This window comes from Callorhinus ursinus, unplaced genomic scaffold (genome assembly GCF_003265705.2).
Source record: "Callorhinus ursinus isolate GAN/ISIS: 27379988/994484 unplaced genomic scaffold, GSC_fseal_2.0 scaffold31, whole genome shotgun sequence".
Taxonomy (NCBI): domain Eukaryota; kingdom Metazoa; phylum Chordata; class Mammalia; order Carnivora; family Otariidae; genus Callorhinus; species Callorhinus ursinus.
Genome location: NW_027397093.1, coordinates 11,479,890 through 11,505,909, shown reverse-complemented (window position 1 = coordinate 11,505,909; position 26,020 = coordinate 11,479,890). Strand labels below are relative to the sequence as shown.

The 26,020-nt window shown below is 44.7% G+C and overlaps 1 protein-coding gene across 2 annotated transcripts in view; it reads left to right on the top strand.

Annotated features, from left to right (window-relative positions):
- Window positions 1–26,020, top strand: part of VCL (vinculin) — a 110,407-nt gene that overhangs the window by 81,530 nt on the left and 2,857 nt on the right. The window contains exons 9-21 of one of the 2 annotated variants that reach the window (XM_025850349.2): window positions 663–816; window positions 1,536–1,711; window positions 4,695–4,885; window positions 6,479–6,678; window positions 7,812–7,940; window positions 12,516–12,665; window positions 14,292–14,400; window positions 15,528–15,830; window positions 17,101–17,225; window positions 18,512–18,697; window positions 21,569–21,772; window positions 23,743–23,946; window positions 24,369–24,473. In XM_025850349.2, coding sequence (XP_025706134.1) covers window positions 663–816; window positions 1,536–1,711; window positions 4,695–4,885; window positions 6,479–6,678; window positions 7,812–7,940; window positions 12,516–12,665; window positions 14,292–14,400; window positions 15,528–15,830; window positions 17,101–17,225; window positions 18,512–18,697; window positions 21,569–21,772; window positions 23,743–23,946; window positions 24,369–24,473 — 2,236 coding nt within the window. The remainder of the gene's footprint in view (window positions 1–662; window positions 817–1,535; window positions 1,712–4,694; window positions 4,886–6,478; window positions 6,679–7,811; window positions 7,941–12,515; window positions 12,666–14,291; window positions 14,401–15,527; window positions 15,831–17,100; window positions 17,226–18,511; window positions 18,698–21,568; window positions 21,773–23,742; window positions 23,947–24,368; window positions 24,474–26,020) is intronic. The other variant, XM_025850348.2, reaches the window with a different exon arrangement.

Below are 26,020 nucleotides of genomic sequence, written 5' to 3'. Positions count from 1 at the left end.
TATATATTTGTATTGCTTTATTGCCATAGTGTTTTTAAGTTTATCCTTTTGCTTGAAGCCACTGTTGGGTAGGCAGGGCAAGTATTGTTACCTACCCACTCCTCATTTTATAAGTTAGAAAGCTGAAGCCCATCGTAAACAAGGGTCACAGGTCCCAAGAGTAAGGATTTGAACACAGATCTGCTTGGTCCCAGCGTGGTGTGCTTTCAATAACACTGTGCATGCTACCTCCTGAAACATTTTCAGTGTATACTTGCCCATAAATAAGACAATCTAATGGGATTTTTTTTTCCCTAAAGCACACATTACTATGGTAACAAACCCTCCATAGCAAGAAGATCACAAGCACATTTTCCCCCTGAAGTTCAGACTTGATTATGTAATCACCATCAAGAGGAGAATCATTATTAACAAAATATGCAGGCTGGTCTTTAAAGTGGTTATGCCATTCCAGGAAGCTAACGCATATTTTTAAAAGCAAAAGGAGAAAGTAAATGGCTTGGGTATTTTGCTTTATTTCTGTGTTTTCTTGTGCTATCCCAGATTTACTGGAGGAGAGGAAAAAGACAAGCATGTTAACAAAAATGACATATTTGTGCGTCTCATGATATCTTGCCAGTAAGTATTTGAGAGAGTACAGTGACAACATCTGTTTTGAGCAGAGGACAAGGGGCCTCACCGGTGGCCATGCAGAAAGCCCAGCAGGTGTCGCAGGGTCTGGACGTGCTCACAGCAAAAGTGGAAAATGCAGCCCGCAAGCTGGAAGCTATGACCAACTCCAAGCAGAGCATTGCCAAGAAGATTGATGCTGCTCAGGTAGTAATGATGATTTTCAGGAGGGGTGGGAAGTAAAAGACAAATGTTCCATAACTATTCTGCATCTCTGTGTGTCTTTCTGTCTGTCTCTCTCATTTACTGTGGGTGGATAACGGGTGTTTCTAAGTGATGACTGATTCCCGGCAATTACCAGGGTTAACACCTCTCCTCCCACCATAGGTTTAGACTTAGACCCATGTTTATCTATATTTTGAAAGAGAGATCTTAATTTGAATACTTTGGTTAGTTAAAAGGAAGTACTCTTGAGTACCAAGAGAATACTGCTAGTTCCTGGTATAGATCACAGTATATAAAAACCGTTCTTCATCTTAGAATTCCCAACTATGTTTGGTCATAGCAGTGTTAAAGGGTTAAAGTTTTCTGATGCTACTCTCCTATAAAATGATTTTCAAGTGTTTCACAGAGAAACACAAATATTTGAGAAGTTGAATTAATAAGGTGTGATTAAGTCAAAGATAAGATAAAGCTTGTGAAAATATTTATTCTAACAGGAATGAAAAAAATCACTTAATCAATGAAGGATTGATTCGATTTTACCTGAGCTAGGAACCTATGTAAAACAATAAGAATCAGCATTGTAAAAGATCACTGGTGTGCCTTGTGATTACTTTTGAAATCTTTCTGGTGGCCTTGTTGAGTTTAGAGAAATGTGGTTTATGAGATCTCAGTTTGCTTTTTTTCTGTTTCTGTGTGTGTAGAATTGGCTTGCAGATCCAAATGGTGGACCAGAAGGAGAAGAACAGATTCGAGGGGCTTTGGCTGAAGCCCGGAAAATAGCAGAATTATGTGATGATCCTAAAGAGAGAGATGACATTCTACGTTCTCTTGGGGAAATATCTGCTCTGACTTCCAAATTAGCAGATCTCCGGAGACAGTATGTATTTAGTTTCTGATATTGCCCTTTAATCTCTCTTTTCTCCCCCAGGCACATAGATAGTCGAATGCTGTAGGTTAAATGCACGTAGGATGCTCTTCCACTGTATTTTCGTTGATTCTGTGTGACATGGCTAGGTCATATATTCTATTTTATTATTGACATAACTGAGGTTTAATGATTTATTGCTGATCACATGGTTTTAAATGAATACATTTAGGATGCTAAGAACTCCTTTTTTGAGATCTACTTTTTAATTTCTAAGCTAGGACTTTTCCTGCTAAGTCATGTTTGTGGCATAACCGTTTCCCAGGCATATGAGGAAAATAATGTTTGTGGCTATCTAAGAAAAGATTCTGTGGAGGAGAGTGGAGGGGGGCACAAGAAGACGCTTTCTTCTTTCCCCAGCAAGGTTATTTCTTATGTAACAATTATAAAAGATCCTTAAATACAGTGTCCTCACCACAGCTGCTGCTTTTAAAGACTTTCATGGCATCTACTTTGATTATATAGAAAAGAGGTGTTGCTTTGTTCTTTTGATTGGTATTTTTCCTCTCTTAAACAAACTGCAGCACATGCTAAAAGAACATTAAAAAAAGAGTACAACGTCAGAAGTAAAAGTTGCTTCTTCCCCACCTCAGTCCTCCAGCCACTTCTCCAGGGGTAACCGTAGTCAAGTATTTTGTGAGATTTGGCTTTTTGTTTAACTTGCATATTTCATTTCCTGTTCTTCCATGGGAGAGTACCTAACCTTTTTTCAGTGACTGGTACCTTGGAGTTCTTTCAAGCCTTACATCGACCAAGAGGACAATGTTGGTTAAGAAGGCACATCCCTGCCTAGCTGGGACTGTGAAATAGGAGATGGGTGGGAGCAGAGTAGATATACTTTAGGCAGGAGGTTGTGTTGGAGACCAACTTAAATAACAGCTCAAGTTCGATTATATACCAAGCTTGATCATTTGGGCATCGCTGTTTTATACCCCAAAACCTTAAATTGTTTAGGTGGAGAAAAGAAATAATTTGACAATTATGAAATATAAAATGTAATGTCTATACAGTTAGGTCTGTGTTCATTACTACTAACCCATTTGTATAATCTGTTTACATTCTTATTAGTTTAAAAATACTCAAAACAGAAAACTGTTTTAAAGACTGTAACACAATTCCATATACGTCCCAGGTACTCATTAATGTTTCGTGATGATGAAGAGAGAATTGATGGTAATGGTGTTAAGGGCAAACCTCCCTGTGTGGTCACATGCCATCATTACTTATTGCTATAACATATACGTATACATAGCTTTCTGGTAGCAGGAGAGCCATGACCAGAGCCATGGTAAATACCTTCTTTGTCCAGCTTTATAATGGAGAAGGTATAGAAATTTAAAGTCACAAAGGAGTTCTTAAGAGTATCTAAATTAGTCGTTCTGGCCGGTAGACTAATATTTTCATTTTTATTGGTGGGACACAAAAGATTAGCCTGAGGTTCTCTCTAAGTGGACTTGAGGTATAAAATGCGTCAGACTCTATATGTTCATAATGGTTAGAATCTGAAGTCTTTGGAGTGGGATTTTGGGAGCAGTAATCTCCCTTTGTGATATATAATGTGGTTTTCTTTTTATTTCTGTGTTGATGTTCTTGTTGAAGTTTTTTGGTTGCAAGGAACTAACTCAAGTAAAAAGTGGAAGTTTATTAGAAATATGTAGAGGTATCTAATGGAACTTAATTGTTTGAAGTATGACCAGGTCTGGTGGCAGCTCTCAGCTCCTCCCTCCATCTCTTAGTAGCTGTATGTTATGCTGTCTGTTGCACTCTGTGTGTTGATTTTGTTTATTTGGTTCTTCGTCTAGCTTTGACCTTCCATGTCCCAGGCTTAGTATGACTTTCTAGTTCCAGATCCACCACTAGTTGACTATGCAGTGTTTTTGAAGTATGGACCAAGGACAGCCTACCTTAGAATCAACCTGGGAAGGTTGTAAAAAACGTATACCCTGGACCCCACACCAACATACTTAATCAGAATCTCTTGATGGTAGATTTAACAATCTGCGTTTAAAACTAAGATCCCAGGTGACTTTTATGCACAGTGTAAGTAGGTGTCTTGCATGACTGTGGCCATGTTGTCTTTGAGTTGGATAACCAGTTCAATCAGTTATGGCAAGGACTGGAGAATTACTTGATAGCAATGTAAGTACCTAAGAGTGAGGACTCGGAGGTCAGACAAAGTGCCTGGATTTGGATCCTGAGTCCACCAAAGGAAGTGATAGGATCTTTTAGCACCTCAGTTTTGTTTGAATAATGGGGATAATACTCGTATCTACCTCATAAGGTTGTTGTGAGGATTAAATAATATAAGAGTATTTGCAGTAGTACCTGTCAGAGTTGGGACTCAAAAGACTGTACTCCTGGGCGCCTGGATGGCTCAGTGGGTTAAGTGTCAGCCTTCGGCTCAGGTCATGATCTCAGGGTCCTGGGGTCCCTGCTCAGTGGGGTGTCTGTTTCTTCTTCTCCCTCTCCCTGCCACCCTCTTTCAGCCCCCGCTCGTGCTCTCTCTCTCTCTCAAAAAAAAAAGATTGTACTACTACTAGTTCTACTATAATTAGTTCTATAACTGCTTCAACTACTGTCACACAACATACATGGCTACTTGGGCCCACCTAGTTCCTGAGGGAACTAGCATTTTCCACGATGGCTGGCTGAGGGATGTTTGATTGAGCTCAGCTAACCAAATGGTTGAGCTTGATTGAGGTAGACTGACTCAAACTCATATTTGATATTTTAACTGGGATAATGCAATCTGAATTTAAATTATTAATTTCTTATTTTAGTGCTAAATAAACTACTCTCCTTCCAGAACTAAGCTAATAACAATCATTAGCAATTTGTCATCTCATTAGCATTTGTATAGCAATTCAAACCATCTCCGTGTGAATTGTGTCTGTGACAGGATGGCTTTTTTCTTTTTTTTTTTTTTCCTCTTCAGGGGCAAAGGAGATTCCCCAGAGGCCCGAGCATTGGCCAAACAGGTGGCCACAGCTCTGCAGAACTTGCAGACCAAAACCAATAGAGCTGTGGCCAACAGCAGGCCTGCCAAGGCAGCTGTCCACCTGGAGGGCAAGATTGAGCAAGCACAGCGGTGGATTGATAATCCCACGGTGGATGATCGGGGCGTTGGTAAGCCATAAGTGCACGTGTCCTCGTTAAACTGGCCTCAGTGAAAGTAAGCACGTTATTGATAGAGATCTTGTTCATCTGTAATTAGATGCAGAAGGGGTTCTTCAGTGACTGGTGAGTAAGTCATTCTACAGTGGGACTCCATTTCCAAGTGTAGCCAATATGATTCCTGTGATTTAATCAAAAAGAATTCGCAAATAAATGATTTTGCTGTGGGCAAATAAATAGAAAGGTCCTCAGGTTGAAATTGAAACTTTGAACTAATTATTTCCAGTCTATGTATACTTCCATTCTATTGTATTTCGATTACAATCCTTGGAAAATACCCAGTTAAATGTAATTTTTTTGAAAATAAGGAAGAGGCAGGCACTTAGCTACTGAGGTTATTTTCATTTGTAAGGGCTCCTGCATCACACAGTCACCTGTAGAATTCATAACCTAGAATTTTGATTTTGGGGAGATTTTAGGGATGAATCTGTAAGAATTTAGGTCATTTTATGATAGCAAACCAGCTGAAGCTGAAAGATCTATTTACTTCATTTACTGTATTTGTTGGATAAAAAGATAAATTTTTAAATTGGTGATTCCCAGTGTTGGGGAATCAGGCAGATATATAATTTACTGGGGGAGGAAAAATTGGTATAAACATTCTGAACAGCAATTTACTATTACCTGTTAAGAGCTTTAAAAAAGCTGATACTCATTGACTTAGCAGTTTGACTTTAGAGGAATTTATTATAAGAAATAATGAGACATTTTCTAAGGAGTCACACATAAGAATGTATATAGCAGCATAAATGTTTAATAATAAGTAAATGATCAGTAATTGTAGTTAATATAAAATATTACATAGATTTTTAGATCATGATTTTTTTAAGAATATTCAGTGATATGGAAAAATGCTCCCATTAAATAAAAAAAGCGAGGCATAAAAGTTAATGTAAAGTATGATCTCAATTTTGTGAAAGAGAAATGTGTATTTGTATAGGAATGTGCGATGCATTAAAAAAGACTGGAAGATTTGCAAGAATGTGGATCTGGATCTAGAGGGTATAATGCTAAGTGAAGTATGTCAATCAGAGAAAGACAAATACCGTATTATTTCACTCATGTGTAGAATTTAAAAAACAAAAGAACAAAGAAATTGAGACAAACCAAAAAAACCCCAGACTTAACCATAGAGAACAAATTGATGGCTACCAGAGGGGAGGTTGGTGGGGGGGGGGTTGGGTGAAACAGGTGAAGGGGATTAAGAGTACACGTAACAGTGATGAGCACTGAGTAATGTATAGAATTGTCAGATCGCTATCTTGTACACCTGAAACTGATATAACACTGTGAACTATACTGGAATTAAAATTAAATAAATAAATACTAGTAGAATAATTTTTCAGAAGACAGGAAGGAAATGTTCAGCTGTATCAGTCTCTGAGGATTATGGGTGGATAACCTATTCTTATTTGTACTTTTCTGAATCTCCTAAATTTTTCTATTGTTAGGGGCAAAAACCAACAACACAGTAGTTTAGCACAATGGCACTGCAGTTGCCTTCTCTGGGTCTATGTGAGTTACATTGTTTTCCTCTGGATCCAGGTCAGGCTGCCATCCGGGGGCTTGTGGCCGAAGGGCATCGTCTGGCTAATGTCATGATGGGGCCGTATCGCCAAGATCTTCTTGCAAAGTGTGACCGCGTGGACCAGCTGACGGCCCAGCTGGCTGACCTGGCTGCCAGAGGGGAAGGAGAGAGTCCTCAGGCGAGAGCCCTTGCCTCTCAGCTCCAAGACTCCTTAAAGGTACAACTTTGGAGCACATATCACGACATTTCTCTGCTTACTGTTATTGACAGACTAGAGAGAGAGGAAGATTTTTAAAATACATAATTTCTTGAGACTAGGGAAAGTGAAGAGTGGATCGAGGAGGATATAAGGAAGTCCAGAGCTTATTAGGAGAAAGCTCATTTGTGTTTGATGACAGCTGAAGTTTTTCAAGTTTCATTCCAGTGGGAACACTTTCATGATATTTGCTCTACCAGGTGTCACCTGTACTTCTTTATTTGGTCCATATTTTTCTTAAAACGGACTCCCTTTTTAAACTTAAGTGGATCTATTTAAAAGAAAACTTTATAATAATCTTGAAATCATGAGCTTGATGAGCTCGTTATATTTTTCCTACTATTCTTTAAAAGAAAACATGTAATGATTAAAATAAGAACATTGGCCTTTCTAACAACTAAAATCATCTCAGGTATCATGAGCAACCCACCTTGAGACACAATGGGAGTGACTGAGACGTCTTTCTTTGTATAAATCCAGAAAACTTAGGTTCGACTAAAAGGAGGCTTTTCATGACTTCTAAGAATCCTCTTTAGACCCATGTTAAGAAATGGATACATAGACTGGTTACTAAAGTTTTTCTAGAAACCTAACTGAAAAAACATGTATCCAAAAAAATTCCCATCCTTAATTTCTTTACTCTTAATGTGAGAAAATGCTTAGAAATTTGGCACTGCATCCACCAAACGATCCCTACCGTTTCTGTGGTCATTATCAGGCTCCTCCAGCATTGGGAGTGGTGAGGAACTCTTTCATTTCAGAGTCTTCTTTGGGTTCTATCCCGTGAATCTCAGTATCATTTTTTAGAAGCCACCAAGAAAGGAAGTAAGATTTCTTGTTTGGGCGGAGCAGTCTCCAGGGAAATGTGGGGGGTCCTGTCTTAGCCTCCCTACCACAGGCTGATCTCTTAGAGGGCGGGATTCATATCTTACACCTCCTCCATGCTGGCTTAGTACTTTGTACATAGCTGATGGTACATACTTACTGAATGAAAGATCAAATGAGTGGATGAATGTGTCACTGATGTGAGGACATTGGCAGATGTGCTTTTTGGACATTTTTGGTAATTTTTATTCATAAACAATGTTTTTAAGGATCTGAAAGCCCGGATGCAGGAGGCGATGACTCAGGAGGTGTCAGACGTTTTCAGCGATACCACAACTCCCATCAAGCTGTTGGCGGTGGCGGCCACTGCACCTCCTAATGCTCCCAGTAGGGAGGAAGTGGGTATCTGAGGTCTTTCATTTCTTCTCTTGGCCAGATGTGTGTGTGTGTACACACACACACACACACACACACACACACACACACACACACATTTATATCTATTTGTATATTTGTAAAGGTAAAATGTGATTTCTGTGTGCATGGGGGGCAGTGGTTGGGAAATTGTGGATGAAGGTTGGAAGGGCAGGGGAGGGAAGGCCTTGCCCCCTCTTCCTCAGTCTCCAGGTGTATCAATCAGGAGTGTCTGTAGGACTTGTCTTTAATCATAAGCTGCAGAAGACCTGCCTCTCAGAGACAAAAGCCACTGGGTTTTCTTTTTATTGTGTAACAAGAAACATGGAGATAGGTAGCCCTTGAGACCAGGAGAGCTGGCATGTCTGGGATTTTCTTGGTCTTTTCCTGATGGTGTGAGACCGGCTGTTATAACCCCATGCATCATGTTCAGGACGGTAAGAAGTGAGGGATAGGGCACTCCAGTCCCAACTGTCCCTTTTATTAGGACATTTTATTCTCAACAGAGAAGTCAGGGCAGTCCTTTTAAATGATTTTATGTCATTCTTCTACTCAGCCCCTTCCGACGACTCCTTTCTGTCCCTGAGAGAAGCCAGAGTCCTTACAATGACGGTAAAGCCAGTGATGTGCTTAGGGCAGCACTCCAGGAAAAAAGTCTAAAACCCAGAAAGGCCTGGTTTGTCATGTTTCTTTATTTCCCTGATGTAAATATTCCCGTGGTGGCTATCTCCACGTGGGGTCACCGAACGCAGACTTGGGAAGACATGGGCACATTTGGCTCTGAGGGGCTGGTGGGAGTTGTGACCTCGGCTTCAGCACACTGCTGCATCTGGTTCCCTTGGGTCCTGCCACCATCACCCCTCACGTGCCTCGGTCTACACTGACCGCCTTGTGCTGGATTCCCAGTCTGCCCTGTTTATGTTTACCGTGTTCTAACCTTGAGGCCGTGGTTCTTGTTCTCCCATAGAGAATTATTTGTATTATTCGTTCCCTTTTGTCAGCGCCTACTGAAATGTCGCTTTCGGGTCACTGCCTGAGATACAAGTCCTCCCCACCACCCCAGGGATTTCCTAATCTCCATATCCGACTTTTCTCCTCAGCATTTTTCAACATTTGACATGTTTACCTCAGTTCTTGTTTGTCTTTCTCCCTCACATTATTAGCATGAAAGGCCATGCAGGCGAGGAGTTTGTTTTGTCCTACTTTATTCCCAGTTCTTTTTTAAGATTTTATTTATTTATTTGAGAGTGATAGAGAGAGAGAGAGCAAGCGAGACCATGACAGGGGAGTTGCAGAGGAAGAGGGAGAAGCAGACTCCTTGCTGAGCAGGGAGCCTAACTCGGGACTTGATCCCAGGACCCTGGGATCATGACCTGAGTCGAAGGCAGATGCTTAACTGACTGAGCCACCCAGGCGCCCCTTTATTCCCAGTTCTTTTTAAAAAAAAATTTTATTTTTTTAATTTAAATTCAATTAGCCAACATATAGAACATCATTAGTTTGAGATGTAGAGTTCAGTAATTCATCAGTTGCATATAATACCCAGTGCTCCTCACATAACATGCCCTTCTTAATGCCTGTCACCCAGTTACCCCATCCCCCACCCCCCTCCCCTCCAGCAGCCCTCAGTATCTTTCCCATAGTTAAGAGTCTCTCATGGTTTGTCTCCCTCTTGATTTCTTCCCATTCCATTTCCCTTCCCTTCCCCTATGATCCTCTGCACTGTTTCTTATATTGCTCGTATGAGTGAAATCATATAATTGTCTTTCTCTGACTGATTTATTTCACTTAGCATAATACCCTCCAGTTCCATCCATGTCGAAATAAATGGTACGATTTCATCCTTTCTGATGGTTGAGTAATATTCCATTGTATGTATATACCACATCTTCTTTATTCATTCATCTGTCAGTGGACATCTAGGCTCAGAAACAGACAGATTAATGGAACAGAACAGAGAACCCAGAAATGGACCTTCAACTAATCTTTGACATAGCAGGAAAAAATATTCCCAGTTCTTAAAACAGTGCCTGGCACATTGTTTTTGCTGAATGAATAAAAGTAAAGGCTTTCCCAGAAATCCTCGAGGAGACTTTTGCTTATGTTTCATAAGCTGCTCCAGCTGTAGCGGAATCTAGGAAAGCAAGCCTTGGCGGCAAAGATGGGGTTGTTGGGTCAGGCACCTAAGACCAGGTAGAATTGGTGGGTGGAGGTTTGTGTAATTCTTATTTGCTGTTGACCCCCATTTCTTTCTCTAGCCTAGGTCATGGCGCAGTTCAGCTCATGGTCCCCTGTACTAGGATGATTTGCTGTTCTTTTCATTCCAGAGTTCTCTGAGTTTTAGACTAGTAGATCAAAGTCTCTGCTGGTTCATTGATACGTCAGCTTGTGTTGTCCACCTATTCTCTCTCTCTCTCTCTCTCGGAAATTTGTGAGTTGTCATTGACTCTTCCCACACCAATAAATAACTAAGGCAAGCTAATTTGATCTCACGAACAGTTCTTGAATCCTTTACATTTTCCATTCATGTTGCTCCAGCTCTAGTTCTAATCCCTGTCCCCTGCTGCCTAAATGACTGCACAGCTGTGCCTGGACTTTGAATCTGTCACTCGGCCACCAAAAAAATAAAAATACAGATTTGACCCTATTTTTGCTGCTCAGCCCTTTATCCTTTCTCATAGGATAAAGCCAGAGTGCTAGGATCTGCTTCTGATACTCTCCTCTATACCTGTTTCCCACAAACCCCTGCCTCTCAGTTCGTGCCCCGGCAGTATTTAATTGCTTATAGTTTCCTGCAGACTCTGTCCTTGCTCCCTTCTATGTCTTGTTCTTTTTGTCTCTAATTCTCTTTTCCTTCTTCTTTTTTGGCTAGTTCCTCTTTATCCTTTATCCTTTACTTCCTGGATAGGTTTAAGTGCCTTTCCTTTTGCTCCCAGGATATCAGTGCTTAGCTTTATGATTGTACATAGTACACTCTATTATAAGGATCTGCTTATGGGCCTTTTGTACACCTCAAGGATGTGAGCTCCTGAGATGCAGATATTGTGCCTTATTCATTTTTGTATCTTCAGTGCCTACTCCAGGGTCTGGCACATAGTAGGTGCTCAGTAATTTTGACGGAGTGATAAGAAAAGTGGGCTGAGCAGCCAGTTAAATCAGAGGGAGGAGCAGACAGGGCTGGAACTGGGATGATTAGCTAGGGTAAGCAAAAGCCTTGTAGATCCAGAGTGTGGGAGACCAGCCAAGATAAGAAGCAAGGAGAGGGCGCCTGGGTGGCTCAGTTGGTTAAGCGACTGCCTTCGGCTCAGGTCATGATCCTGGAGTCCTGGGATCGAGTCCCGCATCGGGCTCCCTGCTCAGCAGAGAGTCTGCTTCTCCCTCTGACCCTCCCCCCTCTCATGTGCTCTCTCTCTCTCTCTCAAATAAATAAACAAATAAAATCTTAAAATAAGAACTAAGGACTGAGGCTAGGGGAAGGGGACTAGGAGATCAGAGCTTTAGACAGAGATTCTGAGCATTAAATGGCAAGAATCTAGGTGACTGAACTGAAACAAGAGGCCAGTGTGGGGAAAAGACTTGAGTGGGTCCACAGAGCACCCTGGCAATGTGACTGGAGCCTGCTCTTGAGCCCGGAGACCTTTAGAGCTTTAGAGGTGGTGTGCCAGGCGCTAGAGCCGGTCTCCGAGTAGGGCAGGCAGACCCTCAGGAGGAGGCGAAGAGGATGGCTCCAGCCAGGCCGTCCTGACATGCTCCGGGTAGAGTGTAAACCTGACCCCGCACTGTTTGGGATGCCTTGTATTTTCAAGCATTGTTATCCAAACAAGTGACAGAAGGTCTTTTGTCATTTAATCTGAGTTAAATAGTCCCCTTCATTGTATGCAACCTTGCATAATAACCGCATCAAAGGAAAAGCTAACTTTTTAAAAAAATTTGAGAGATGAATGAACAATTCAGTAGATGGTTCTGTTTTGGGGGTAATAAAAATCAGCCTTCCTTGCCCTGGTGTCAGGTCTGAGTGTGAGCACCAGCTATCATTTTTCCCATGGAGGTCAGGGGCAGAGTTTTTACAACATTAATGGTAACGGATATGTGAGGGATGCTGCCTTGAGGAAGCTGGAGTACAACTTAGGGCTGCGGATATTCTTGAGCTTTTCATGTACCCAGCCACCTACCCTGGAGCCTGGCGTGGGCTTGTCTGTCTTCTTCGAACCACAGGATAAGACTTTTGGGAACGGGGATTTTTGAAGTCTTCACAGTCTCTGAACTCCTTGTTGCAGACTACACAGTGCTGTGTGTCCTGTCTGCACTTGGTAAGCATCGGTTGAACAGAAATTCAGGTGCGTGTGCGTGATGCTTATGGCCAAACCTCTGAGGAGACAGAGCAAGGCCAAGACCTGGCAATCGCCAGATTGTTTTGTCATATTAACTAGGGTTTGATGTCATCTGTGAAGTCTTTGCCTGAACCGTTGCTGCCTCTACTTAAAGAGAGAGTTTTTCTTAGGCTTCCTGACTCATTTTATTGAAATAAATTTTCCTAATGTCTTTGTTTTTTCCTCAAGGTATTTGATGAGAGGGCAGCTAACTTTGAGCACCATTCGGGAAGGCTTGGTGCCACGGCAGAGAAGGCAGCTGCTGTTGGAACTGCTAATAAATCCACGGTGGAAGGCATTCAGGCATCAGTAAAGACGGCCCGAGAACTCACACCCCAGGTTGAGTTTTGTTCACTCTTCATTGTTTCAATGCTTACCATATAGTGGTCAGTAAAGGTCAATTACAGAACAGTTTCTATACATTTTTGAACACTTACTGTACATTGTCATGAAAGAAACACACAGTGTCAGAATCATTTTTATAATGTTTCAGTTTTCTACAATGATCATAGATAACTTTTCAGGGTAGAAAAAACTGGTAAAGCAAACCCTGCTCACACACACCCATAATTAGAGAAATATTTGGATAATCCTGAGAGGTTAGTCTGTTTTGATTGTACAGCTTATGCCTTTCCCCACATGTCTTTGAGGATAGTTTTTAAAAATCTGGTTGCATTCAGAACTTGTTTTCTTTTTTCTACTTCATTATATAACCAAGTTATAGCCAGTATGCTGTGAACAGTACACTAGAAGAGTGAGGACAGAAGAAAACAAATTGGACAGGAATTAAAGTTCTCATGTGTGGTAGGCGTTCTTAAAAATACCAGTTCAGCATCATTTAGTGTGATCTTTGCACATTTTTTCCTAATCAAATTATAGAAAGTTCATTTTTTAAAAATTGATTTCATTCAGCAGATATGTATTATGTACCTGCAGTACATCAGGACCCATGCTAGGCTTCACACGTCCGTGATACTGGCTTTGGTGGGAACTTGCAGGAAAGGATGGGAAAAAAACCCCACACCTTTATTGTTTATCTTTTGCCCACGTGGCATGTTAACAAATTAGATTCTCTTGAAAAATCATACATGTCCAGCTTCTTCAAAATACTTCCATAAAATATGAACACGTATAACTTTCTTTAAAAATTTCCATAAAACATGGAACATTGAACGTAGGTATTTCTGTATAAAACTGAGATTCCTAAAGAAGAGAAAAAAAACAAAAACTAAAGACACCAAACTATAGCAAGAGTAAGGATTTTGGAGACAGGTCTGGAATTGAATCGTCTGTGACCTTGAGTTTCTTCATCTGTAAAATGGAGAGAATTCTTTCCTAATGGATATTTTGGAGAACTAAGAGGATATGTGTATAGCCTGTAACTTACCAAATACTTGGTAAATGTTAGTTCCTTCCCTAACTGCTGTAACTGCTTCACTGGGAGCTTTTGAGCAAGTCATTTTCTGAGTCTTGGTTTTTGCATCGGTAAAGTTGGAGAAATTACCCGCCCTGTTTCATAGGATTGTTGTGAGGATTCAGTAAGATAATGGATGTGAAAGTACTTCGTTAACTGTAGACAGTTACTTTTTTATAAATATTCATAAATAACCCCCTTTAAGGGTTTTTTTAGTATTTTTCTTGGTGGTGCTTTTTAAGATGGAAGAGTCTACATCAAGGGTTTAAACATGTCAGTTCTGTGTATGTTCTGAAGTATCAAGTGAATGCCATTTCCTTTGTCATTCTGTTACCTTCTCAAAAATCAGGTTGTGACTATAAAACCTTTTGCGCGGGCCCATTCGGGTGAGCTATTTAGGAGACCCAAGTCTCCTGGGTTCTGCCTGCGAAGACGTGCGCATTTTTGGCTTTCTAGCACCATCTGTAGGTGGAGAGGGGAGAGCTTCGCTGAAGGTTTGTATTCCAGTGGGAGGGCGCCCTGGGGTTTAAAGGCGGTTTTGTCATTGACAGGTCGTCTCGGCTGCTCGCATCTTACTTAGGAATCCTGGAAATCAAGCTGCTTACGAACATTTTGAGACCATGAAGAACCAGTGGATCGATAATGTCGAAAAAATGACAGGTAGAGTTGCGTGCGAAGTTCTTACTGTCTAGTCCTTGAGGAATGAGTTCTGAGAAACTCGAGCAGGACCGGTTATGTTACTCAGCTGTAATTGGATGAAGGGACGGTCATGTGCCCGACAGTGTACTTGGCCCTGATTAAGGCTGCTGAGCAGCAGGGGCTTCTCATTCAAGCCTTGCAACTTTGTTTGAAGAGAGGCTCTTTGAGTCTTTTATTTTAATGCTGCCCTCCCAGTGTGATGTTTATTGTTACGGCTCCTATCTTCTCTTTGAATAGCGCCTTTGCTCAGTCTGAACCAGAGTTTGGTTTCAGAGGCTGGGAGGCGGGGTGTTTGTGGATACAGTAAGTGTCCCTGTCATTTTCGGCGGGTTCACATTTCAAGGAACCACAATGGCTACCTTTTAATACAACTTGTCTCAGAGTTTCCTCCAACTTATCAACTACGTAGTTTTTTTAAAAAAGGAGAAACCAGCCGCCAACAAACATGTGTCTGTGCAAATGAGGTGGCACCTCCGAATCTTCTTCACTCTCTGTGGAGGGAGGGATAGGAGAGGAGGGAAGAGATGAGGAACGTGGGCTCCTCAGCTTCCCTGCAGAGCCTGCCGTGACAGGGTCCCTTGCAGTCAGACATGAAAGTGGAGCTCCTGGGATGTCGGAAGAGAGGTAACAGAAACAAGACGCAGGCGGTTAGGTTTATTAGAATCCCCTGTGTGGCTCGTCTTGGGCACGACAAGCTGCCAACAAGCAACAGATGGCTGTGGAGTGAGCCGGGAAGGGAGACTGTGTTATTAGCATAACGTGGAGATGCGGTAAAGGCCGGAGACACCATCCTGTTGTCGCTGCGATTCCGGTGGGCTGTGGTGGACACGAGAAGGCCAGTGACCACGGTCGGTATGAATCTTGTGAATCGATACGGCCTCCTGGACGACATCTTCACTTTTTTTTTTTTTTTTTTTTGATCTAAGGTAATCACCTGGAAGCTTTTGATGGTTTAGGAAGGAGTTAGAGCTGAGGGAGCACATTCTGGGTGTTTTACTCTCACGTGAGAACCTTGAGTGGACCAGAGGGTTTTTGAGTCGCTGTTCTTCTAAAATGGAAACAAAATTCCATTTCTGTTCTCCTGACAGGGCTGGTGGACGAAGCTATTGATACCAAATCTCTGTTGGATGCTTCTGAAGAAGCAATTAAAAAAGACCTGGACAAGTGTAAAGTAGCCATGGCCAACATCCAGCCGCAGATGTTGGTCGCCGGGGCAACGAGCATCGCCCGCCGGGCCAACCGTATCCTGCTGGTGGCCAAGAGGGAAGTGGAGAACTCAGAGGACCCCAAGTTCCGTGAGGCTGTGAAAGCCGCCTCTGACGAACTGAGCAAAACCATCTCCCCCATGGTGATGGATGCAAAGGCTGTGGCTGGAAACATCTCTGAGCCCGGTAAGCAGCGCCTGGTGTGGTTCACCTCACTTGAGAGGTTTCCTCAGGAAGCTGACAGGGTGCCGAGACGATGCGCACCCACCCTGCCACCACCACATACCGCGTCTGAGAGCAAACACCGCACGCAGATCCTTAGGTTGAGAATGCTAGATTAATCTTTTTACGTCCAAAAAAAAAAAATATGACACAGACTATCTTCTGCAATATTGGCAGGTTCATTGCAAGTTAGTTGCTCTGGACCAACCTTTCTGTGCTTTCTTCCTGTTTGACTAGATAGTTCCTGGCTCTCTTTAGTCATTATTTTGGAAATTACTCAGAAGAGGCACGAAAATCATTTTATCAACCATTTAGCTTATGTAACTGGCATAACTGCTCTTCTGCTTTTCTTAAAATGCTTTTTTCTCTGTAAGACATTTTCTGTTTCTGTCACATCTGGAGGGCTTAAATTGACCTGTAGACCTCCTCAGTGAATATCCTGATCCCGCACCGAAGAATCCAGGTTTTCTTTAGCTGATCTGTGAGCATGTTTTCAGTATTACTGAAGATGTTACCACTCCTTTGGTTAGAAACATCTGGATTCCTTCCTGTTCTGAGCATCCAGTGTGTCTAGCCCATGAGTGGAATCCAGGCAGCGTAAGGGAGCGGGAAGGAAGGGCTGCGTTGTTCATCCCTAGCCCGGGCAGGATCTTTCTCATATCTTCACCCCACTGTCACTAAGGACACGCTCCGTTTCCTAATTGGAGTTTCTAGTAGTTCGAGTAGAATTCCTGAATCCCAGGTGACTGGACACTGTAGCAGCGGCGGCTCAACCTAGGGGTTAATACACTTAATGCCAAGTTGAGCAGAGGAGTCGGGAGAAAGGTGAGACGTACTCCGGGGGGTGTCTGCCCAATCTGAAACTGACATCTCCCCTGTCCTGAGTTGGGCAGGCTTATCTCTTGACTGCTTCATCATCAGAGAGGTGATGAGCCCCCCCCCCCAGCCCAAAGTGATCACACCCAGGAACGGCTTGCTTAAGTACTTGCTAATTGTACGGGCAAGAGCGCACCCTGCAGCGCAGGGATTAGCTGGTTTGTGACACTTGTGACTCTTTGTAGGCCTTATGGCATCTGCCTTGCCCTTACGTGCCTTCCCCTTCAGTCACTGCCTGTGACGCTTCCTGGCAGCTTCACATCCAGCTTTTGTTCATAGAAACCAGTTCTGCTGCTGGACAGACAGTGCTCCAGGGCACTGTCCTGCCCAGCTGAAAGTGAGGGCGTCTTATGTTTAGGCCTGCAAAAGAGCTTCCTGGACTCAGGATATCGGATCCTGGGAGCTGTGGCCAAGGTCAGAGAAGCCTTCCAACCTCAGGAGCCTGACTTCCCGCCTCCTCCTCCGGATCTTGAGCAGCTCCGTGTAAGTAAATTCAGAGTGATGGGGAGAATTGAGCAGAGGGTGCTGGGACTGTAGCAAGAGGGAGGTAGGCTGTGCTCTGGAGCCTTGTTGACGAGGTGTCTTCGTTTAGCTTTTACCTGAAGCTTAGTCGGACGCACAAGTTGACTTGCATTCCAAAATCAGTAGGGTCCTAACACTGTGCTTATGCACCGGGCGTGCTGGGTAGGTGGGGGGCTGGGGGGCTGGCCTGCTGTGATGGGGACTGACTGGAGCAGAGGAGCTGGCTTTGGGAAGTGTGGATGTGATGAGTGATGAAGTCATAGGACGAGTTAATGAGGAGTGGGAAGATGATCTGGTGGCGAGATTTTTTGTGTTCCCAATTGACAAGGGCAAAACTGAGGTGGCTAGACTTGTGTACATTTTTCTTTACTTGACTTTTTTTTTTGTAACAAAAGTAATAGTTTTTTTTAATTAATTTTTCTCCAACTCTTAATTTAAACTTTTTGTGTACCCCAAAGTACCGTAAATTTATTCTTCCATAGGTAAATGGTTTTGGAGGAGGCTTAGCTGGGCAGTATCTTACAGATACAAATCCTAGTATAGGAAATAGTGATTATTCTAACAGTATTGGAAGTAGCTGGACTTTGGGAATAGCTCATCAGGGCAATAATTTGATTTACTTTCCTTGACTTACTTTCCCATGTTTCATGTTAGTAAGAGATGGAAGTTTCTAAGTTGTTTGAGGACAGAATTGGGTCCTTTTGCCCAAGCTGAGGCACAGTGTTTCTCCAGCCTCCGATGCTTCAGCTTCGTTTGCTTCTTTGTAGCTGGGCTTTTGGTGCCTGGGTGGGGCCAGCGGGAGGACTGTTCTGGGGCCTGGCTTTTTATGTGATCAACAGATTCATGACACTTAGAATCCAGATCCTAGAGGTCATTTGGTTTAGCTACCCCTCGTTGACAGATGGGGAAACTGAGGCCCGGGGGAGAAGTTAGTCACCTGTGCAACTTCCCTTCCACAGTCAGGACCACAAATTAGATCCATCCTCTTTGGGGAGCCTTGGTCCAGTAGTGCTGTGCATGTCTCCCTGGGATACTCCAAAACTGTAGCTGTTGGCTTTTTGTGGAGAAGCAGGAAAGAAAATATGCATCTGTTGAGATTGAAGCAAGTGGTCCCTGTGCTCCATGTGGGTGGTCTTATATGGAATGAACGTGGGTGGCTTTTCTGGGGATGCTTTTTGGAGGAAAGGAAAATTCTAGAGGGGAGTAGTTCCTAGGGTTTTACTTACAACCCACTAATTCTTTCTTAGCTGGCAGATGAGCTTGCTCCTCCCAAACCACCTCTGCCTGAGGGTGAGGTCCCTCCGCCCAGGCCCCCACCTCCGGAGGAGAAGGATGAAGAGTTCCCTGAGCAGAAAGCCGGGGAGGTGATTAACCAGCCAATGATGATGGCTGCCAGGCAGCTCCATGATGAAGCTCGCAAATGGTCCAGCAAGGTAAGTAATGAGGCTTTTCTTGCTGGAAAAGGATGAAGATGTGCACACAGCCCAGGAAGAAGAAGCTGATTGGAAGGTTACCCTCTCTCTGCTTTGGTTCCTGCTGTTGCCAGGAACATGATCCTCTTCTTACTTGTGGCTCAGTAAGATGTTTGAGAGGGGGTTCCTTTCCTCTGTCCATGCGCGTGTCAGCTGCTGTGACCCTGGACATTGGGGTCTTTTAGAAATTGCTTTTCTTTCTCGGGATTGCTGAATATCTTTAGATGCTCTCTTGCTAATTATCTGCACTCCAGATGTGAAATAGTCTTCTGTGGGCTCTGCTAGAGTTAGATGAAGTGTTTGCATTTTCCTTCTATTTTTCAGGAAAGCAGGTAGATTGATGTCTTAGGAGCCATGTGCTTTGTCCTTCTCTCGGAATCATCTTACCCCTCAATTCGAGACCGTTCCAGGCTAACTCCAGCTCCACAAATCTGAATGTGGTCGGTGCAAATGTGGATGCTGCAGCGGTCAAGCCCTGTGAATAACTTTTGCCTATTTCCCCCTAAATGATGAAAAGTGCGTGGTAGCTTTTCTAGATAAGAGCTAAATATTACTGCTAACCTGGCAGTGAAATGTAGTTCTAACTCAGTTCTCAACTGTTTATAATAGGACTCTCTTCTTCTAGATCTTTATTCCTATCATTTATTTGCCTTTTCACGCCCTCGGCCGTCTCAGGCTCTTGTAGGAACTGTAGTTCCTCAGGGACCTTCTGCATGCAGCTGATCTTGGGTTTTTCCAGGCTGGGAAATTGACCTTGGCTGTATTTTTCTGTGTTGTTAGCTGTGAGCCTAGGTTCTAAGAAGGAATGAATAGTGACCTTGCTGGTGTTGGGCCTGGCCATGGAATTATTTATAATCGTATCTTTCCACCTGGGGCGTGCACACCTCTAGGACCGTTTGCAGAGTCCCGGTGCATGTGGAAAGTGGGGTGGAGGGGACAGTGGAGGTTGGTTGCACTCAAAGATTTTAAAGGCAATTTAAATTTCATTACAATAAACCCAGATAAATCGTGTAGTAGGACATAAAATATACATGAATTATAAACAAACGTAAGGGGCAGACGGCATCGGCCTACATATTTACCCCACTCTGCCGTTTGTGTCCAGAAGTCTTTAGGTCTGACTGTCTGGGGGCTTGGCGCATCAGAGGACCGCCAACTTTGAGCTGTGAGTCAGGAGCTCCTTGACCCGTGTGTGTTTGGGGGGTGAGGGTGGTATGTGTTTGTGTGTCTGTCTGTTTTTGTACACTTTGAGACTCTGAACCCCAGCAGCAGTGAGCTGGCCTCTCCTCTAAGGAATGGGGATGAGTCCTGATTGAGACAGACTTTAGGGAAAGGGTTTAGAATGTACCTGAACCCCTTATTTGCCCTGAATTCTCCAACTTTGTCATCACCTTTTGGACAAAGGTTTCCCATGCAGGATAAGAATTTTAGGAGCGATAGCAACTTCAAATAAACTTCCAGGCAAACTCTTACTTCCCCTTGGTTCGAGATGTTGGATATAAAGAGCCACTGTTCAGGGACACCTGGCCAGCTCAGTGGGTAGAGCATGTGATTCTTGATCTTGGGTTCAAGAGTTTGAGCCCCACTTTAGGTATAGAGATAACTGAAAGGAAAATTTTTTTTTTTTTTTTTAAAGAAGAACCTGTGTTCACCATTCTTCATATACATGGTTTGGCTTCACTGAGGCAATTCCTTTTATTTTCTTTCCCCTCTGCCTATTTCAGCATCTGATCACACTGCCTCTTGCCCTGGCCTTTCAGAATCCCCATCCCTGGTATTAAATCGTTTCTCTCCCCCTCATGGGTCCTGTTCTCTCGTGGGCACTGATTTGGGCTCCTCTGAACTCAGCCTTGGTCAGTAGCTATGTTCCTGGGTTATGTGTGAAGTATGTAAATTAAGGTTGGGGTGAGAACCCTAGTGTGCAACAGGAGAGATTTAGCTTGTACCCAAGGAGCAGGTTTCTGAGTCAGTGGTAGTAGTGGATGCAGGAGGAGGTCGTGGAGGCGTCTGTCTCCGAGGGCCTGGAGGGGGCGGAGAGCCGCTCTGAAGTGTGGGTTTTCCCTTAGACCGGAAGCGGGATGAGGCACATTCTGCTGGAGGCTCCTTTCGACGGGCTGATTATGGGGTATTTGAAAAGTCCTTCTCACTCACTATTGCGTTTGTTTTCTTTGCCTCTTTCCTGGTTTGCTGTCAGTGGCCTCTGCTGTATCATTTTAAATTCTGGGACTTTTTAACTCCTGTTGGAAATAATGATCTGTGTCTGGCAACTTGCAGAGCTGACCCAGGTCACTTCCTGTGTCCCAGAAGATCTAGAACAGTGTCCATAGGAACCAGCTTGGGTGGGGGGTGGGGGGGATCACTTTGTTCCATTCAAAGCAAGTTGTGTGGCTGTGTTTACTTCTTCCCTCTGGATTCCTTTTAAAGGTAATCAGCTACTTTTGTTTGGTTGTTTGGCCTCTCAGAAATGTTCTGACATGAAAATTATTCTTGGCAAGTTTAACTTTGGTGGTAAGTGTATAAAAAAGGAATGCCACTTGCTTTCTTGGTTTAAATTTTTCTCTGGAAACCTTTTGCCACTGGAGTGAGTCTCTTTCTTTCCCTCACTGAGAACAGCGGGGGCCTGGGCTGGTGCTGGAGGCTGCGAATCCCCCTTCTGTGGAGTTTGGTTCATTTGGCTTCCGGAGAGATGCCGTTTTTCTTTCCCATCTTAGGCAAGCTTTGGTTACTAAACCAGCTGATGCTTAGCTCCCGCCCCACCCCACCCCACCGCCCCCGTCCTACTGCTCTTACTAACCCTGTCCCTGTTTCTCATCCTTCCTGCCATCGACAAAGCCGGGTAACCGGGCCGCTGAGGTGGGTATAGGTGTTGTAGCTGAGGCAGATGCGGCCGATGCTGTTGGGTTCCCTGTCCCCCCTGACATGGAAGACGATTTCGAACCTGAGCTGCTGTTAATGCCATCCAATCAGCCGGTCAACCAGCCCATTCTGGCCGCGGCTCAGTCCTTGCATCGCGAAGCTACCAAGTGGTCTAGTAAGGTACTGATTAGCACCCCCGGTGGGGCTGCTCCATATGCATCCGGCCATGTGCAGCCTGACACATTGCATCACTCATGATCTGTGCGAGTCCTGTGAGTCTGAGCGGGGCGGGCCTCTGTCTGTCTGCACCTTGTTGTTAGGACTGGCTTCACAAGTTTGATAGGTCTGCTAATGCCAGATTAATTGGATTGCATTTATGTTTGTTGGGGGGTAGAGATGGGTCACTTTCTGAAAGGATTCCTTTTCTTACTGACCTGATTGGAACCTTAAACCCCTTGGGAAGCCATGGATCTCTCAATGGCTTGCAGGTCAGGAACCACTGTAGACCATTAAAAGGCCCCTGGCCTGACCATTGAGCTTGGCCCGCCGCCCCCTCCTCTGCTGACCTGTCATGATGGCTCAGGCAGAGTGGACCAGGATGAGAAGCGGCTTTATACGGCAGAGTCCCTGGGGCGGGCTGCTTGCTGCCCTGCACTTGGCTGCCTGGCAGATGCTGGCCTTAATGGGAACCCACAGGGAAGGGGGCTTCACCGACTGCTTGTCCAGGTGTTCCAGGGGGAGGGGCCGGGGCTGGGGGACAGAGAGCACTCGGGGCTGCAGGACGGGCAGCCACAGCTTTGGCCTTGGGACTGAACCGACACTAGTGTGGGGAGTGGAGGAAGAAGGCAATCACTTTCCCTTTGAAGGTAGCATGTTGCAAGAAGAAAGGGTTTGAAGAGTGATGGGTAATAACTAACCCCGGCACCACACTGTCTTCTAATCAAGTTCATGAATCCTGGAATGATCCCAGGTCGACACTGGAAGAGATGGGCCCGACGGCCTTGTCTGACCTGCCCCTGTTCTCGTCACTTCTTCCCATCCCTGTATTCTCTCTGGCTTCCGTGACTGCCTGAGATGTCACACGCCTCCCAGCATAGCGGTCGGCCACCTCATGATGCCTGTGGGGTGTCTCACAGGGTGCCCTGCAGGGGCATGGTTTGTGTATGTCTCACTGCCTTGTACAGAAAATTGAAAAGCATGAGGGGAAAAATGAGTAGGGCCTGACCTTTGAGGTAGTTTTGAACATTGCAGTGTTATTTTTGGTTGTTAGCAGCCAAAAGGTGCACCTTTTGAGGGCATAAAGTAAATTCCTTGCACAGCTCTTTATTATGACCCACGAAGGTTTTAATGAACCCAAATGCCCCCTCGAAGGTAACCCACTATGAGCTGGAGTGGGGGTTCCATGTACAGCTTGACTCATTTTTATTTTTCTGCTCTTAGCTGAAGGTTTCTTTAATTGAAGCCACTTAGCTGAGAGGACTGAAGAATTGATTCATGGCCTTTTTAAATGTGACAAATTAAAATAACATGTTCCCTGAGGCTGACAGGACAAATAAGAGGCAGTAGCAGGGAGGGCAGGAGCTGTCTAGGGGAGAAAATAGATCTTTTCTCACCCAGGCTGACCATAGTTACTTGGTTTAAATTCTAGCTCAGCAGCCACAGTTCTTGGCTGCTATTTGTAACGAGGGTTAGGGTGAAGTGGATGATTTCAGCGTCTGGAAAGGCTCCTCTGTATTTTTCCCCTCAAGCTAGCTAGCTCTCCCGCTTTCCCCCTCTAGAAAGGAGAATGCCTGTTTAACCAACTTCTCCGTCCCGTCCTCATTTTGATTGACATGATTAACTTGGAGATGAAGTGCTTGCTCAGTGCTATGCCAGGGGCACACCTGTTGCCCTTCCAGACTAATCTGCAGGTCTTCCTTTTCTCAGCGGGGTCGTCTCGCTCTGTCTCAGAGTGCGGGGCGGAGCGCCCGGCTCACCCTTCTCTCCGCCCTCCTGTGCGGTCTGTCGCTCAAGAGCAGTCCTGTTCTTCTCACCCTTCCAGAGGCTGCTAGAGCGGCAGGCTCCCTCCTCTCTTCTCTGTGCTTCTACTTCCTTCCCTCACTTGGCCAGTGTGGGCTGGGCTCACGTTCTATCTTTGCGTCTCTCTCTAGGGCAATGACATCATTGCAGCGGCCAAGCGCATGGCTCTGCTGATGGCGGAGATGTCTCGGCTGGTAAGAGGGGGCAGTGGTACCAAGCGGGCACTGATTCAGTGTGCCAAGGACATTGCCAAGGCCTCAGATGAGGTGACGCGGTTGGCCAAGGAGGTTGCCAAGCAGTGCACAGATAAGCGGATTAGAACCAACCTCTTACAGGTACTTGAGAGAAGCGTGCGTGCATGCGTGCGTGTGTGTGTGTGTGTGTGTGTGTGTGTGTGTGTGTGTGTCAGAGTCGGGGGCGTGGGAGGGAGAAAGCAGGAGAGAGAAAACTGGATGAGCAAGGAGGAGGTGGGGGAGTTCTGATGAAATAGCAGAAAGGGGAAATACACATGTATATTTGGGAAAGACAGATACAGGAAAATTTCTTTCCTGATCAAATGAAAAAGTTATAATGCTTCCTTTCTGAACAAAGGATCAGTAGATCCTAGGGGGAAAGCAAGTGGAAATCGTGCTGCTAATATATTGGATGCCTTCTGCACGCCAGCCTCTAGGAATACAGAGGTGGATAAGTCTTGCCTTCAAAGAGCTTGCGGGCAAAGAAAACGTTGGAAACATGCTAAACTAAGCTTGCTTCTTAGGTATGCGAGCGAATCCCAACCATAAGCACCCAACTCAAGATCCTGTCCACGGTGAAGGCCACCATGCTGGGCCGGACCAACATCAGTGACGAGGAGTCTGAGCAGGTATGTGTCCTGCTGCTTCTGGTTTCTTGCCAACACCTTTGGTGCCACTTTATAGCAACTTGATTCAGCTTTGGGGGAAATCTGACCTGTGATTTGAGTATTCAGTATGTGGAATGGAGTCTTTAACTCTCTCAGAAGGTTGGGCAGATGCATCAGAAACTTCGAAGGGGAAGGGAAAGCTCTTGTGCAACTTTTGTCACTTCACAGATGAGAAGTTGAGGCCTTGGGTGAAGTGCCAGTAACACTTGGGACTCAGCTCAGTTCTTTGTCTCCGTGGAATAGGTGTGACTCTCTGGAGGCCTCCGGTGCCTGTTCACTCCTGCCCGTTGTGTCTTTGTGGCTGGAGAGCACTTCTGCTTCCCAGCTCACTGGGTGAGAAGTACCTCGGGGAGGGTGAACAGTGTCGGCTTTTCAGGGGCCTGAGATAGGCGTGCGCAGAGGCTGTAATGCCAGCCCAAAGGAGGTGCTTCTCTTGGATTCTTTGACAGGCATTGAAATAAGGATGGTGGGAGGGTTCTCTTAAGGGCTGGCAACCACTTTTTGGAGTCTGTCCTCCTTCGCTCCCTCCTGGAAGTGTGGCCCAGGATGATTGGGAAAGCCCTCCTTTGAGCACCTCTTGGTCTCTGTATCTCCTCCTAGTAGGCCCTGCTGTGAGCCCTGCTTCCAAGGTCGTCTTACAGTAGGGTGGCACGGCTTTTCTGGAACTGCCCAGACAGGCTCAGCGGACACAGGGGTGCGTCTGAGACTGTACTGGGCACTGTATGGGGGAATTAGAAAAATAGACACAGTCCCTTCTCCGGGGGGAACTCCCAGGTACTTTGGGAGACCATCCCTGATCTCTAGGCCAGGAGCGCCTTGGAGGAGACAAGGGAGGCTACCATCTGGTGTCAGTGGTGCTGCTCTCACCGCCATGTTTTAATCCAACAGCTCTCACCCTCACCCTCCTCGTTCGCCCTGGGGATTGGATCTTCTCCCCTAACTTCCGTATATTCTAGGCAGGGTTTGGACACTGGGCTATTTCCTGTCATGTGATCTCATCTGCCCCAAGAAAAGGAAGTGGAAGAAGCAGAGAAGGAAGGATAGGACTCATACTTTCAGACCATGTCATTTAATTAACCAACACAAACGTATTCTGGGAATATCTACTACGTTCCCCCTCATATTGCAGTAAACAAGCTAGCAACTGACAGGGCGGTAGAATGCAAAAACACAGGACGGCAAGTCAGAAGTTTTGAGTCCTCATCCTGACAATTGTGTGAGTGTGGTCGCAAATCTCCGAACCTATCTGGGCCTCAGCCTCTTTGTTTACGGAGTGAAAAGATCAGCTGACCAGGAACCAGCCCATAGTCATGCCTCAGAGCTGATGAGCCCTCAGAAATTGCATGGACAGATTTTACACACGTGAGCATTTTCCAGAGAAGAATCCAGGGAAGACCGCATGAAATCCTCAAAGGGTCTGTGGCTCAAAGGTAGTTTTTTGTTGGCTCAAAAATAGTTAAGAATTCAAAAAAATTAGTGAGCTAATGGATCAGTAAGTTCTCTGAGTT